At 47.5% G+C, this 14,063-nt stretch overlaps 1 protein-coding gene across 1 annotated transcript; it reads right to left on the reverse strand.

Moving 5' to 3' along the window:
* Window positions 1-9,835: 9,835 nt before the first annotated feature.
* LOC125947089 (uncharacterized) lies at window positions 9,836-11,855 on the reverse strand. Its single transcript, XM_049671423.1, is given in 2 exon segments — window positions 9,836-10,900; window positions 10,903-11,855. Coding segments are annotated over 2 exon segments (1,818 nt in total). The 5' UTR covers window positions 11,656-11,855.
* Window positions 11,856-14,063: the final 2,208 nt, after the last annotated feature.

Genomic DNA, 14,063 nt, shown 5'->3' on the forward strand with positions numbered 1-14,063 from the left:
CCCACCCGTCTGGGCCGGTGGGCACCACCAATATATTTTGGGCCTAATAAATGTTTATTCATCATCATCCAGAATGCGGACAAGCTTTCTGGCCAGGTGTCTAGGAAAACCGTCGATTCATTGTCAGTAGAGCAAGTAGCTGGCCGTCTTCGATATAACGCTGATACACAAGCGCGCTCGTTTCCAAGCACCGAGGTGAAGGGACAGTTTCAGGGTGTTTCTTTTTATTGCGCTTTCTTTAGTTGTGCGTCATAGCATAGTCATAGCGGGAATTTCGAATTCTTTAAGGTCGATACGCCACGTGGTGGCGAAAAAGGAAACTGTACGAAATGTCCCTAATTCCTGGTAATGTTCAGGTCCTCGTCATCTATGTGCATAACCGCTCCTAAGTATGTCATACCAGAGTGTTTTACCTGCTGCACTAGTGCATATCGTCGAGGCGCGGCGTTTTGTAATGTACCGCGCAGAGTAGGAAACAGAAAAGGACATGTTTAACTGCAGATTTCCCACGCGAATGATTAAGGTCGTTGGCAACGTGGTGGCGTTCAGGCAACCTGAACCCTGATGATCTCCAAAAAACCGGATATGTGCCATTTTTTAAAAGGCCCCTTAACACGTTGGGCCATTTTCAACAAGCAAGCACAGCAAATGCATGGCCAGCTGACGATCGTGCCTGCGAAGTATTACCGCGCTGCGCGCCCGTGGGAACGCTGAAATTTCAAACCAAGCGCCGCGCTCTTCCCGCTTTAGGAAGCGCGCTCTCTGCCACAGAGTCACATGCACATGCCTGTTTTGTCACTCACCATGACTAATCATCTAGTGCGGATGGCGCAACTCCGCAAGAATGGAGGGGGGGGGGGGGGGGTTCAACGCCGCGGTATGTTTCTCGGCTCCGGGTGTTCTTGAGTGTTCTCACGTAATTCGTGCTTTGTTTATGATGTCGAGTGATGTCGAAAGCAACCCGGGTCCGGACGCCGATGCTTTCCTAGCTGAATTGAAGAACTTGTCTGTGGGACGGTCGCAATTTATCTGTCAAATTCAAGACCTGAAAACTCACTTACTGTCGACGGACAAAAGCTATTGCTGATCTGGGCAAACGCATGACTGATCTAGAGGGGCATTATCAAAATCTTGTCTCCCTACGCTCTGACTTAGAAACCGTGAAAACGTGTACCGCTCAAGTGGCCACCGTTACACAGGCTTGAAACGCGCATTCATGACGCCGAGAACCAGTCACGACGCAATAATCTTATTTTTTATGGCCTCCCTGAATCAGCTGGATCAGAGACGTTTGCCCAGACCGAGCAACTTATCATCAAGCACTGCCGCGATCATTTGAATATTTGTATCGAGCCGAAAGAAATTGAGCGCGACAATCGTCTCGGTCATCGCACAGGTACTAACCACCACCGTCCTATCATAGCAAAATTCAGCTTCCATAAAACAAAAGAATTGGTTCTTTCTAACGGCCGCAAGTTCAAAGGAACCAGCTTCAGCGTTGGAGAGGATTTCTCTCGTACCGTACAAAACGCTCGCAGGCATCTCGTTACTTTTGCTAAACACAAATCATTACCCTTTTTCTTTGCGATTCAAAACACTGCATATGGGTCATAAGCGCTACGTCTAGACGAGCAAACGCAGTCTGTCAAAGAAATAATATAGCAAATTCCCTGTACTAAAAATGTCTGTTGCACTGTTAAGCCCAAATATAATATAGCATTGTCTGTAATCTTTACAAACGCACGCAGTTTCCTTCCAAAACGTGACGCTTTTTCCAACCTTGTTTTATCGTCCAACCGTAATATAATGGTGATAACCGAAACGTGGCTAACAGAAGATATAACACATACAGAAGTAATAGCCGACCTACCGGAATATCACGTCTATCGAAAGGATCGCAAAGGCATGCGGGGGGGGGAGGTGTACTGATTGCTGTGGACCAGCAATTATCGTGCTCCGCAGCCAATAACATCACTTTTGATCTTGTAGTATTATGGGTAATTATTCACGCTTCCCCCCATACTATCATTCTAGGTGTTTGCTACAGGCCTCCAAATAATATTCCAGATTTCACATTTAAACTTAATAACAGTTTGAGTGACCTTAGCAATCAACACCCACAAGCAGAAGTCCTCCTTTTTGGTGATATTAATTTTCCTCAGACTGGAGCAATAACTACGGGCAGTGAGCCTGCCAGAGATTTTGTGGATCTCTGTCTTAATTTCAATTTAACTCAACTTGGATCAGAACCTACACGCGTTGCACTGAGCACTTCTAGCATCTTAGATCTCATCCTAACCAGCAATCGCGAAAGCGTATCGTCAATTGCATATCTACCTGAAATCAGCGACCACAAAGTGAATTCATGCCACATTTTCGTTTCAACCCATAAGACGCGATTTAGTCAGCAAAACAATCCGCCTGTACAATAGAGGTCCCCGCAGGGGCGTCTGCGTAAGCAGGCGTTTGGTGTGTTGCGACACCACGGACCCGAGCACATGAGGGTTGGACCCTCCCACGTTTAATCGTGCGTGGCTTAGCCGTGTCCAGGGAAAAGGGGATCCTGGGGGTTGAGCCGATGCCGGGAGTTTGGACCTTTATGGCCCCCCGGCGGAGGCAACACACTTCTGTGGCCTCCGCTTCACGTAGACGGCACCCCCGGACTGACCCTTCCGGGGGAAATCGGTAGTTGCCTTTTCCTGTCCCCCTCTCCAATCTGCGTCTTTCTCTCTACCTTTCAATCTTTCCTGTCTTCTCCTCTCTTCTATTTACTTCCGACTTTCCAGGCAGCGAGGGTTAACCTTGTGTGGGTGGCCAACCTTGGGTACTCCAGATTGGGTTATAGTAGCACCGTACAACTGGCGAGGGCTTGTCTTGCTCGCAAGATTTGCTCCGTCCCCATGTTGGGCTCGGTGGTGGGCGGTTGGCGCTGCTGCCGAACTCACGATCCCTATATTATGGCTTCCCGTAAACCACTTTCCCTTGATCGCCCTCTGAAAAGAGGGCGCACCGATGCAACCTTTCAATTCTTTTTGAAAAACAACGAAGAACACTTCCCTAAGTACCATGTAATCCACAGTGAAGGCAACACGAGCGTGCGTAAATTCTCCCCTTTCATGGTGGCGAAATCCTTCGCAAACACGATAGGACCGGGCTACAAAGCCACAGAGATGACCAATGGAGACCTGCTCCTTGAATTAAAGGACAAAACCCAATTTGAGAAATTGAATGACTTGAAATGCATTGGCGATGTAGCAGTCACTGTGTCGGCACATCGAACCATGAACACGAGCCGTGGAGTAATTTCAGAAGATGACTTCTTGGACCTTAGTGACGAAGAGCTGCTTGAAGGTTTTCAGGAACAAAATGTCATTAAAGTACAAAGAATCCTAATCCGCAGGAATAATGAACAACTTCGAACAAAGCACATTGTACTAACCTTTGGAACTAGTGTGCTCCCTAGTACACTAGAAGCAGGCTACATCAAAGTCCGTGTCAGGCCGTACATTCCAAATCCTCGACGGTGCTTTAAGTGCCAGAGGTATGGGCACGGATCTCAGACATGCCGAGGAAAGCAGACTTGCGCGAAATGCAGCTCGAATGATCATCCATCAGACACTTGCGACTCATCTCCACATTGTGTGAACTGTGATGGAAGCCATCCAGCCTACTCTAGGACGTGCCCTAAATGGAAGAAAGAAAAAGAAATCATTGCATTGAAGGTCAAAGAAAATCTAACATTCCACGGAACAAGGAAACGCCTTTCATACTTAGATCACCCCAGCTTTTCCGAGGTGGCGCGACGGGGGGCAGCGTTACAAATGCCTCGGGAGTCTACCGCGGTCACTGTCAGTGGTCCGGTAATAACTCCGCCCGCTCTCCTGATGGCAGTAGCAAGTGCTGCTCCATCATCATCGAAGGTGGGCCTGCAGACCTCGGTTCCGCAGGTCCCAAAGCTAAACGGAACTCCACTGCCTGAGACGCGAGTTTCAGCGCCTAGTTCTCGATCCTCCAGCGCCTCAGAGAAGGTTATGGAGGTCGATCCAAGAACCCCGGCGAAAAGAACAGCGCTCTCTGGAGCGCACAAAGAAGCATAAACTTCCTGTAACTGCGCCGGGAAAGGAACCGGTAACCTAAACGGTTACCGTCCTTATATACATATTAGCTACCCTTACCAAGTGCTCTTGAACATAGACAACACAACTCCTTCCTAATATGGCTACTCAAGTAATTCAGTGGAATGCCAGGGGCCTATTTCACAATCTAGATGATGTCAAAGATCTACTGAAGGAATATCAGCCACGACTGTTCTGTGTTCAAGAAACACATTTAAAGTCCACACACAAGAACTTTTTAAGACAATACATAGTTTTCCGTAAAGATCGAAATAATGGTGAATCTTCTTCAGGCGGTGTGGCAATCATACCCCAAAAGTCAGTAGCATGCCAGCATGTTTCGCTCCAGACTTCATTCGAGGCAGTGGCTGTTCGGGCTATATTGTTCAATCATCTTATAACTGTTTGCTCCATATATATATCACCTGATGAACGGTTTGATACAGCAGAATTTGAAAAGCTGATTGACCAGCTTCCTGAACCCTATATAGTATTCGGAGATTTTAATGCTCACAGCGCATTCTAGGGTGACTCAAGATGTGACGTGAGAGGACGGGCACTAGAAAAGTTCCTTCTTTCATCTGGAGCCTGTCTGTTTAACAAGGCAGAGCCAACTTTTTACAGTTCTACACACAACACGTACTCATGTATAGATTTAGCCATAGGGTCAGCATCACTTCTTCCATACCTGGAATGGAAAGTTATTAGTAATCCATATGGGAGCGATCACATATGGATTACAAACAACAAAGTGGCACGATGGACCAGCTTACCCTAAAAAATGGAGACTTCATAGTGCAGATTGGTCAAAATTTAAAAACCTATGTACACTGTGCCTGGAAGATGTGGACCACCTAGGTGTAGACGAACTGACAAGCTACATCACTGAACATATCCTCTGTTCTGCCCAAAACTGCATTCCTGAGTCGCGCACAGATAAAGTGAACCCAAAACCGTGGTGGAACAAAGAGTGTGAAATTGCAAAGAAACACCAGAACAAAGCATGGAGCAGATTTTCACGCTACCCAACAACAGAAAATCTAATAAATTTTAAGCGGTGCAAAGCAAATGGCCGCCGTATCCGCCGAATATCCAAAAGAGAAAGCTGGACTCGTTACGTGTCCTGAATAAACTCGTACACGGATGCGAGCAAAGTATATAATAGGGTACGTAAACTAAAAGGACAACGCCAAAATTCTTTTCCTCTCATCACTGTCTCTGGTGATACAATAGAAGATCAAGCAAACACTCTCGGTGAGCACTTTGAGAGGGTATCAAGCTCGGAAAATTATTCCAAAAGTTCTTGCACCATAAAAGAATAGCTGAAAATATTCCTCTGCGTCCAAGCAAGTCGTCATCAGAAGGTTACAACAAACCACTAACATACCATGAACTCAAGCTTGCCCTAGGCTCTTGTGGCAGCTCAGCTCCAGGTTCTGACAGAATAACATATGAAATAATAAACAATCTGCCTGATGAGACCCTAAACTGTATCTTAGGTCTTTACAATAAAATCTTCGCAACTGGTCATATACCTTCATCTTGGAAAGAGGCAATAGTCTTACCAATACTCAAAGACGGCAAAGACCCTTCCTTAGTTAACAGTTACGGACCAATTGCACTCACTAGCTGTTTACTTAAAGTATTTGAAAAAATGATTAACCGCCGCCTTGTCTACTTTTTGGAATATAATGGTATATTGGACCCTCACCAATCTGGCTTTCGAAGAGCGAGGTCTACAACTGATAATCTTGTTCTCCTTGAGGCATATATACGTGATGCATTTGTACACAACCAATACTGTCCATCTGTATTCTTTGATCTTGAGAAGGCATATGACACTGCCCGACAGCTCTGGCGAGCAAGACCTGTCGTCCTATGGAATTTGTGGTAGTATGCTAAACATTCTGCAAAATTACCTATCTGAAAGGAAGTTCCGCGTAAGAATTGGTACCGTACTATCGCGCACTTTTGTTCAGGAAAACGGAGTACCACAGGGGGGAGCGCTAAGCTGCACACTTTTTATAATTAAAATGAACTCTCTCCGCTCTGTTATACCACCTACGATATCTTACTCTGTCTATGTGGACGACATCCAAATCAGTTTCAGATCTTACAACCTGTCCATATGTGAACGGCAGATACAGTTAAGTGTTAATCGGCTCGCCAAATGGGCAGATGAAAATGGTTTCCGATTCAATGCAGAAAAGACTACTTGTGTGCTTTTCTCCAGACGAGGAGGGGTATGTCCTGACCCATGCATTTCGATGAATGGGAAAAGCCTGATCGTTGCGAAGTAGTAGTAGTAGTATAAACTTTATTTTGTCCGAGATGGAGTTTAGGGAGGAGGGGAGTGGGAGGGCCCGTCCTCTTCTTCCTCAGGCGGCGGCCAGGCCTTGTGCTTTGGCGGCGTCTTCGGCCATCTGGACGACCCGTAGTTGGAGATCCAGGTCTGAGCTGAGCAGTGCAGTCTCCCACTGCTCTAGGTTAGTGATGGGAAGGGGAGGCAATAAGCTAGTGGGTTTTTTGTACCTTATCAGGGGACATGCCCACATGATGTGATGAAGATCGGCTCTACCTGCGCATAGTTTGCAATCTGCTGTATATAGCCCAGGATAGAGGTGACTGTACGTCACTGGGTTTGGGAAAGTGTGCGTCTGTAAAAGGCGCCAGGTAACTGATTGCTTTTTATCTAAAATTTTGTGAGCGGCAGGGTAATGCCTCCTGCCCTGGCGGTAGAATTGTAGAATTTCCTTGTAGGATACCATCCGGTCCCTGCCTGAACGGCGGAGGGATTCGAACTGCTCCTCGCAAGAGGTTGTCGTGCGGCCGCGGATTGCCAGTTCTCGCGCCGGACTGTGAGCAGCTTCGTTTCCCGGAAGACCGGAGTGCGCCGGTGCCCAAACGAGTTGCGTCCATCTGCGCCGGGTCTCGGGTACCCTAGCCAGAATTTTGAGGGCTTCAGGCGAAATGCGCCCTTTCGCGAAATTTCTTAGAGCTGTCTTTGAGTCGCTGACTATGAATTTGGCTGCGGAGGAAGCGCACGCCAAGGCGATTGCGACTTCCTCTCCGACCTCCAGCGAGGTTGTAATAACTGAGCTTGCAGCGATTATTTGATTTTGCTGATCTAGTACAGCCGCTGTCATAACGTCTCGGTCACGATACTCGGCAGCGTCTACATAGGCCACGTCCTGAGAGTTTGCAAAGCGTTTTTGTAAGGATTTGGCTCTTTCCTGCCTGCGCTCTTGGTTATGCAGAGGGTGAGTGTTCTTAGGTAATGGTGGGACGTGTATGTGTTTTATTAACTCTGTGGGAATGTCCCGCTTTGGTCCGAATTGGGGGTTGTATGTAATCCCGAGTGATTGGAGAATGTGTTGCCCCGTCGGAGTACGCGAGAGTCTCTCCAGTTGGGCAATTCTTTGGGCTTCCATGAGCTCGTCAAGAGTATTGTGTACTCCTAGAGCCTCAAACTTTTCGTTTGCGGTCGTAATTGGTAGGTGTAGAGCCTGCTTGTATGCTCTCCTGATCATGAGGTTAATTTTGGAGCGTTCATCATTCTTTAGTTGCAGGAATGGGCTAGCGTACACTATTCTGCTTATGACAAAAGCCTGTACCAATCTGAGTAAATTAGTTTCTTTCATGCCGTGGTGTCTGTTGGACGATGCGTGAAATGAGTCTTGTTGTTTGATGTACGTGCGAGTCTAGTGCCTTTATCACTTCGTTGTTGTGCCCATTGGCCTGTATTCTGAGTCCAAGGATTCTGATGCTCGGTACTATTGGGATGTCCTGGTCGTTAGCTTTGAGCATGATTTGAGGGGGTGTGGTGACAGTTTTCCTGCCTCTGCAAGTGGGTCTATAGAGAAGTAACTCTGACTTTTGCGGGGAGCAGGAGAGTCCTTTAGGTGTTACGTATTCTGTGACAACTTCGATCGCGCTTTGCAAAGTTTCTTGGATTTCTCCGTCACTCCCTCCGGTTACCCAGAGTGTCACGTCGTCTGCATATAAGCTATGCTGTAGTTTAGGGATTTTAGCTAGCTTGCTTGGTAATTCTAGCATGGCCATGTTGAAGAGTTAGGGAGACAGGACCGAGCCCTGGGGTGTCCCTCGATTCCCGAGCGAAATGCTCTCCGAGGTTACCCCACCGACGGTGATTGTGGCTGTCCTCTCTGTAAGAAAGTCTTTCATATAATTGTATGCTCTTGAGCCAACTCCTAGTTTGTTTATCTGGGTTAGGATGGCTTCGTGATGAACATTGTCGAAGGCTTTGGTTAGATCAAGGCCAAGAATGGCCCGGGTATGAAGTTCTGAGCTGTGATCACCATCTATTATTTGGTGCTTAATCTGAAGCATAATGTCCTGCGTGGAAAGCTTGGGTCTGAATCCAATCATCGTGTGAGGGTACAGGTCGTGCGCTTCCATGTGTTTGTTTAGGCGAGTAAGGATGATGTGTTCCAGAAGTTTCCCTAGGCAGGAGGTGAGCGAGATGGGTCTTAGGTTCTGTAGCTGCAACCTCTTGCCCGGCTTTGGTATCATGACAATTTTAGCTTCCTTCCACTGTTGAGGGATGTGGCCAGTCTCCCAACACTTATTCAGATACTTAGTTAGTGCTTCTATGGAGTCATCTTCCAGGTTCCGTATAGTTTTGTTTGTTACGCCGTCCGGACCCGGAGCGGAGTGCGTTCGTAGACCGTGTATGGCCTCACGGACTTCAGCTTCCGTGATTGGTTCGTCGATTAGTGGGTTTGGATCTCCCGTGTATGCGGGTAAGGGCATTTTGGAATGGTTTCCGATGTATAGATTCTTGAATTCGTTAATTAAGTCTGTGTCTGATCCCGGGTAATTATGGATTATTTTGCTGAGATTATGCCCCTGCATAGTTTTACTGCTCTCGGGATCGAGTAGACATCTAAGTATGCGTCATGCATACCCATGCCTTAATGTCTATAATCTCAGGAACGGCAGGTTCGTTTTTGTTTGTTTGTAGTTGCCTAAAATTGTCCCAGCCCGTGATGAGGATTCGTTTGCCGAGAGGTTTGGCGGGTCCCGTTCGGATTTTGGTGGCCACTATGAAGTGGTCACTTCCCAAGTTTTCTTGCGTGTTGAAGCATGTGGCGCCTGACACGTTTTTGGTGAAGGTTAGGTCTGGTGTAGTGTCCACGCAGACGCTATTTCCTGTGCGCGTGGGTTGTGTCGGATCTGTGAGCAGCGTGAGTTGCTCCTGCTGCGCGTCTAGCCACAATTGACTGCCTTTGCGGTGATCGGTGCGATAGCCCCATGCAGATGAGTGTGCATTGAAGTCGCCTAGTATCACAAGTGGTTGTTTGTTTGCAATGTGTGCTGCTTTCCGGAATAGATTGAGGAATCTGTGTTGCTGTTTAGGCTTGCTGTATACGTTGAGCACAAACAGGCTGCCAGTTCCTCGCTTTGCCGTAGGAATAATTTCCACTAGGACGTGTTCTACCGACACAATGCCGGTCTCGTGTATGAGTGCCGGTATGTTTCGTTTGATTAGCGTAGCGATTGGCGCTTTGCCTGTGCCCGATACATCGGAGCAGAAGGACGCATAGCCTGATAATTTGGCCTGACCCCCCGTCTCTTGGAGGGCAATTATGTCTGGAGCTTCGGAATCCTTAGTTTGTAGGAACTGCTGGAGATTCCCTCGCTTGCGGCGGAATCCCCGGCAGTTCCATTGCCATATGACGTACATAGCGCTTTTACCGCTATTCCAGGCCATCCTTGGTCGGGCAGTTGTAAGGCTTAGTTACTTTAATGGGCCCTACGCTAGGCCTTTGTTGGGCGTTTTCGAGGACCGCGATTCTGGCATTATAATTTTCGGCAAGGTTTGTTTTCATGGTGTGGAATGTTTTATGCATTATCTCGAATTTGATATCAATGGCCCTGGTGATTTCCTCTATGATCGTCTCTTCCCTGATGTTACGCTTAGAGGTGCCAGAGTGGGCGGTTGTCCCTTGGGAAGGAGGGGATTGTTCTACCGCTCTGCGCTTCGCGGGTAGGCTCTCGGTATCGGAATCTGGCTGCGCGTATTGTGTGGTAGCTTCTGCAACTGCCGAAGGTGCATCTATCTCTATATGGACAGTTTCTGGTTCCGCGGGTACAACTTCTTTCGGCGGTGTCGCCTTCAGTTGGGCTACCTCGGCCTTGAGGGCCTTATTCTCTGTTAGTAGAATTTCGAGCATTTGTTTGATTTTAGTTAGCTTGCTGTCGTGAGATGAGGGGAGCGTGGAGTTTTCTATCTTAGTGGGTTCGGACTGGGAGACTACATTTGCCCAGCTCACCTTGTTGTTAATGGTTGAGGTCTTGCTTTCTTGTTTAGCTTGGGGTCTATGTCCCGATGGGGATCTTGATCTGGATGCCTTGCGATCGGCGGCAGTGTACCTCGATTTTGATAGGGATGGGCGTTGGGCTGCCGTTGTCTGCTTGCCTGCTTGACGTGGCAACGATGGGTCTCTGCCGCCGCCGCCGCTGTGGTTGTGCAAGGTTTGTTGTTGTTGTTGTAGCTGTTTTTCCCACTGGCGCTGTTTGATGAGGAAAGGCGTCTGAAAGTGTCTCTGGCAGCTCTTGTCTCCCGTGGGGTGATCTTTACCGCACAGCGCGCACTTAGGGTTGCAGCTGTGATTGTCCGCGGGGTTTTGGGCACCACAGTCTTTGCACTGTTTCTTGTCGGGGGTAGGGCACACGTCCGCGCGATGACAGATCCGGCCGCAGGCTCCGCACACTTCGACTTTTTTCTTGTGAAGGTAGCAGCGGTACTCGGCGCCTCTGTATAGTAGACGTAGAAGGGTACATTTGGGCCTTCAAAGATGATGATGGCTGAGTTGGTGTTGCCCATGCGACGGGCCTGCAGGATGGTGGAGTTCTTCTTGTAGATGAGACTTTTGGTGATGTCCTCCGCAGTGTCGTAGTCCGGAATGTTGTGGATTACGCCTTTGTAGGTGTCTGCCGGTGGGGCGGCGTAGGCTGTGGCTTCGTAGTGCGTGTCTCCAATTTGGAGTTCCCTGATGCGGTTGTATTTCTCAGCATTTGCCATTCGCGGAGTGCTGATTACTATGACATTTTTTTCCACGCAGGAGCGATATATGTCATCTTCCGCCTCTGCAATCGGTACTGCTGCGGCTCGCAATACTTCATCTCGAATTTGCGCATCACTTAGTTTTGAGACATTTAGCCCGTCGCGGGGCCGTACGATGATCTTTATATCTTCCCTTGGAAGTTGTGGCTGTCGCGGCGGCTTCGGTTTCTTGGTGGCACGCGCTGCGCTCTGGCACGCACCAGAACGCGCTTCGCCAGTGCCAGTTGTTTTGCTTGTTTCATCAGCCATTATGCTGAACTGCTCTATAGCTCTACGGCTCCTATTGCGGTGGCTGGTAAGCCAGCCCGCTTCTTTAGTTACTTCTTCAGGTGCAATAGTTTCTCCCTCTACTTCAACGACGTCCATGCCTTGAAAAGAGCTTACCCGGTGGGTCGGTGGGGTGGTTGACCCGCCCTCGGTGCGGCCTTGGGGCTCCGCGTCGTCCGGCATCGTGCAGCTGCGGCGCGGCGAGGCGACGATGCCGTAGTCTTCGTTAGGGCTGGCTGTCGTTCGGTGTGCCCGAACGGGTTTTGGGCCGTAATGGCCCTCCCGGTGGGCCGATGGTGATGAAACTGGTGTCCAGCGAGAGCCTGTAGCTTCAGGGACCTGACACCGTAGGAATTTTGGTCGGAACGTAGTTTGCACGCCACAAAAATGCGAAAGAACAAAAGTTTTTGGGTGTAATCTTTGATGCTAAGCTCAGCTTTATTCAACACATAAAACAGTTGAAGCTGAAATGCCTTAAAACTATGAACATTTTAAAGATTCTATCTCACCAATCCTGGGGAACAGATAGGTATTGTCTTCTATCTCTTTTTAAAAGCCTTGTGTTGTCGCGCATAGACTATGGATGTATTGTTTACCAGTCAGCTTCAAAGACAACACTTAAGCTACTTGACCCTGTCTATCACTTGGGTATCCGCCTAGCACTTGGTGCCTTTCGTACCACCCCGGTCCAAAGTCTCTCTGCAGAGTCGGATCAGTGGCCACTGGATTATCAGCGTACGTATCTTGGAGTCACCTATGCAATAAGAATCATGTCGCTAAAACAACATCCATGCAAAGCTCTCATAAATGATCAGTCAACAAATCAGTTGTATTTAAACCGGCCTTCACACGCCCCGCCGTTCCCGCTAGCAGTGAGGTCTGTTGCGAGAAAACTTGCAATAGTTTTCACAGATCTGCAAGAAACTGACTACGCTGAACTTAACCCAACTTGGGAGCAATGCCCAGTCACCTGTGACTTGTCCTTTAAAGAGCTTAGCAAAAAGAGTTGTCCAAGTGCCCTCATTCAGCAACATTTCTTGGCCCTTGAAGACAAGTATATATCTATGGCATTTTTTACTGATGCTTCAAAGTCTGCAACTTCGGTATCATGTGCAGCCCATGGCCCAAACTTCTCCAACTCTAAAACCTTGCATACCCATAGCAGCATCTTTACAGCGGAAGCATACGGTATTCTGATCACTGTTGAATACACAGTACAGCACAAGGCACAAAAGTCTATAATATACACAGATTCTTTAAGCGTTGTCACAGCCCTGTCCTGTGGCAAAGCAAGCCGAAACCCCGTATTAAACAAACTCTTCAAACACATACAAGTAGCGTATAAACTAAACCTTGGTCTTGTTGTATGCTGGGTTCCAGGCAACTCTCGGATCGCAGGCAATGAAATGGCGGACAAAAATGCTGGAGAAGCGGCTCATAGGGGCACAATTGATGTAGGCTGGGTACCTGGTATAGACCTGAAACCTGCGGTACGAAAGGCGCTCCGTAGACGTTGGCAAGCTGAGTGGGACAAAGAAGATAAAAATAAGCTGCACCTGCTCAAACCACAACTAACCAAATCTTTCCCACTGAAGCTTGATAGACACACCGAAGTCACCTTGGCACGACTTAGAATAGGACACACTTATGGGACACATAAATACCTTTTGACTGCAACTGACCCTCCGACGTGCACACGCTGCGGTGAGAACCTAACACTTCTACATTTCCTCATTCAATGCCCTGGACTTCACCGAGAGAGAGTGGCTCATTTTAAGGAACTTTATAAATACCAAATACCTCCCCATCCCTCGATGTTCTTATCAGAAGATGCACTTTTTAACTTTAAAAGAGTGCTTAATTACCTGGCACAAGCTAATTTTCTAGAAATCATCTCATTCCATCCTAATCGTCAGATTGTGCCTCACAGGTGAGGTACAATCTGATGCACTAAAGTATGTATGTCTGAGCCCTCCCACTTCTGCCACTTCTGCGTAAGCAAGAATTGTATAGCAAGGGTCTCGAGACTATCCCACAATAATTAAACATGTGTGCCGGTACGCAACACAGCTAAGATCTTATATTTATTTAGAGAGATTTTATTTTATTTATTGAGAGATTATTTTAGAGGCTCTTTACAGCCTTTATTTAAATCATAGTTTTAAAAATCAAAATGAGATAAAACCAAGACACAAGCCCTGGCGCCTCTTTGGCCTTAGATGCCCTTGCGCCCAATACAAATGCAATCATCATCATCATCATCATCATCACAATAAAAGTAATTATGATGCAATAATATGATCTGAGCGATTTGTCCTACGTTGTGAGGTTATGTTCTACGCCCTTTACTAATGAAAACTGGTTAATATTTAAAACAAGCTAGGTGATCTCGTTCACAAGTTCATACCGAGAATAAGGTTCCGAGGAAACCATAACAATCCATGGTTCACTAAAACGCTTAAGCGACTTGAAAACAAAAAGAAACAGCTCTTCCGCTCAGCCAAACTAAACGGACACCCCTCTGATTGGGGGAAATAGTTTGTGACCGAAGACGATTATCTGAGGTCTATACGGAATGCTAAATTCTCCCT

This window comes from Dermacentor silvarum, chromosome 7 (assembly GCF_013339745.2).
Source record: "Dermacentor silvarum isolate Dsil-2018 chromosome 7, BIME_Dsil_1.4, whole genome shotgun sequence".
NCBI classification, from domain to species: Eukaryota; Metazoa; Arthropoda; class Arachnida; order Ixodida; family Ixodidae; genus Dermacentor; species Dermacentor silvarum.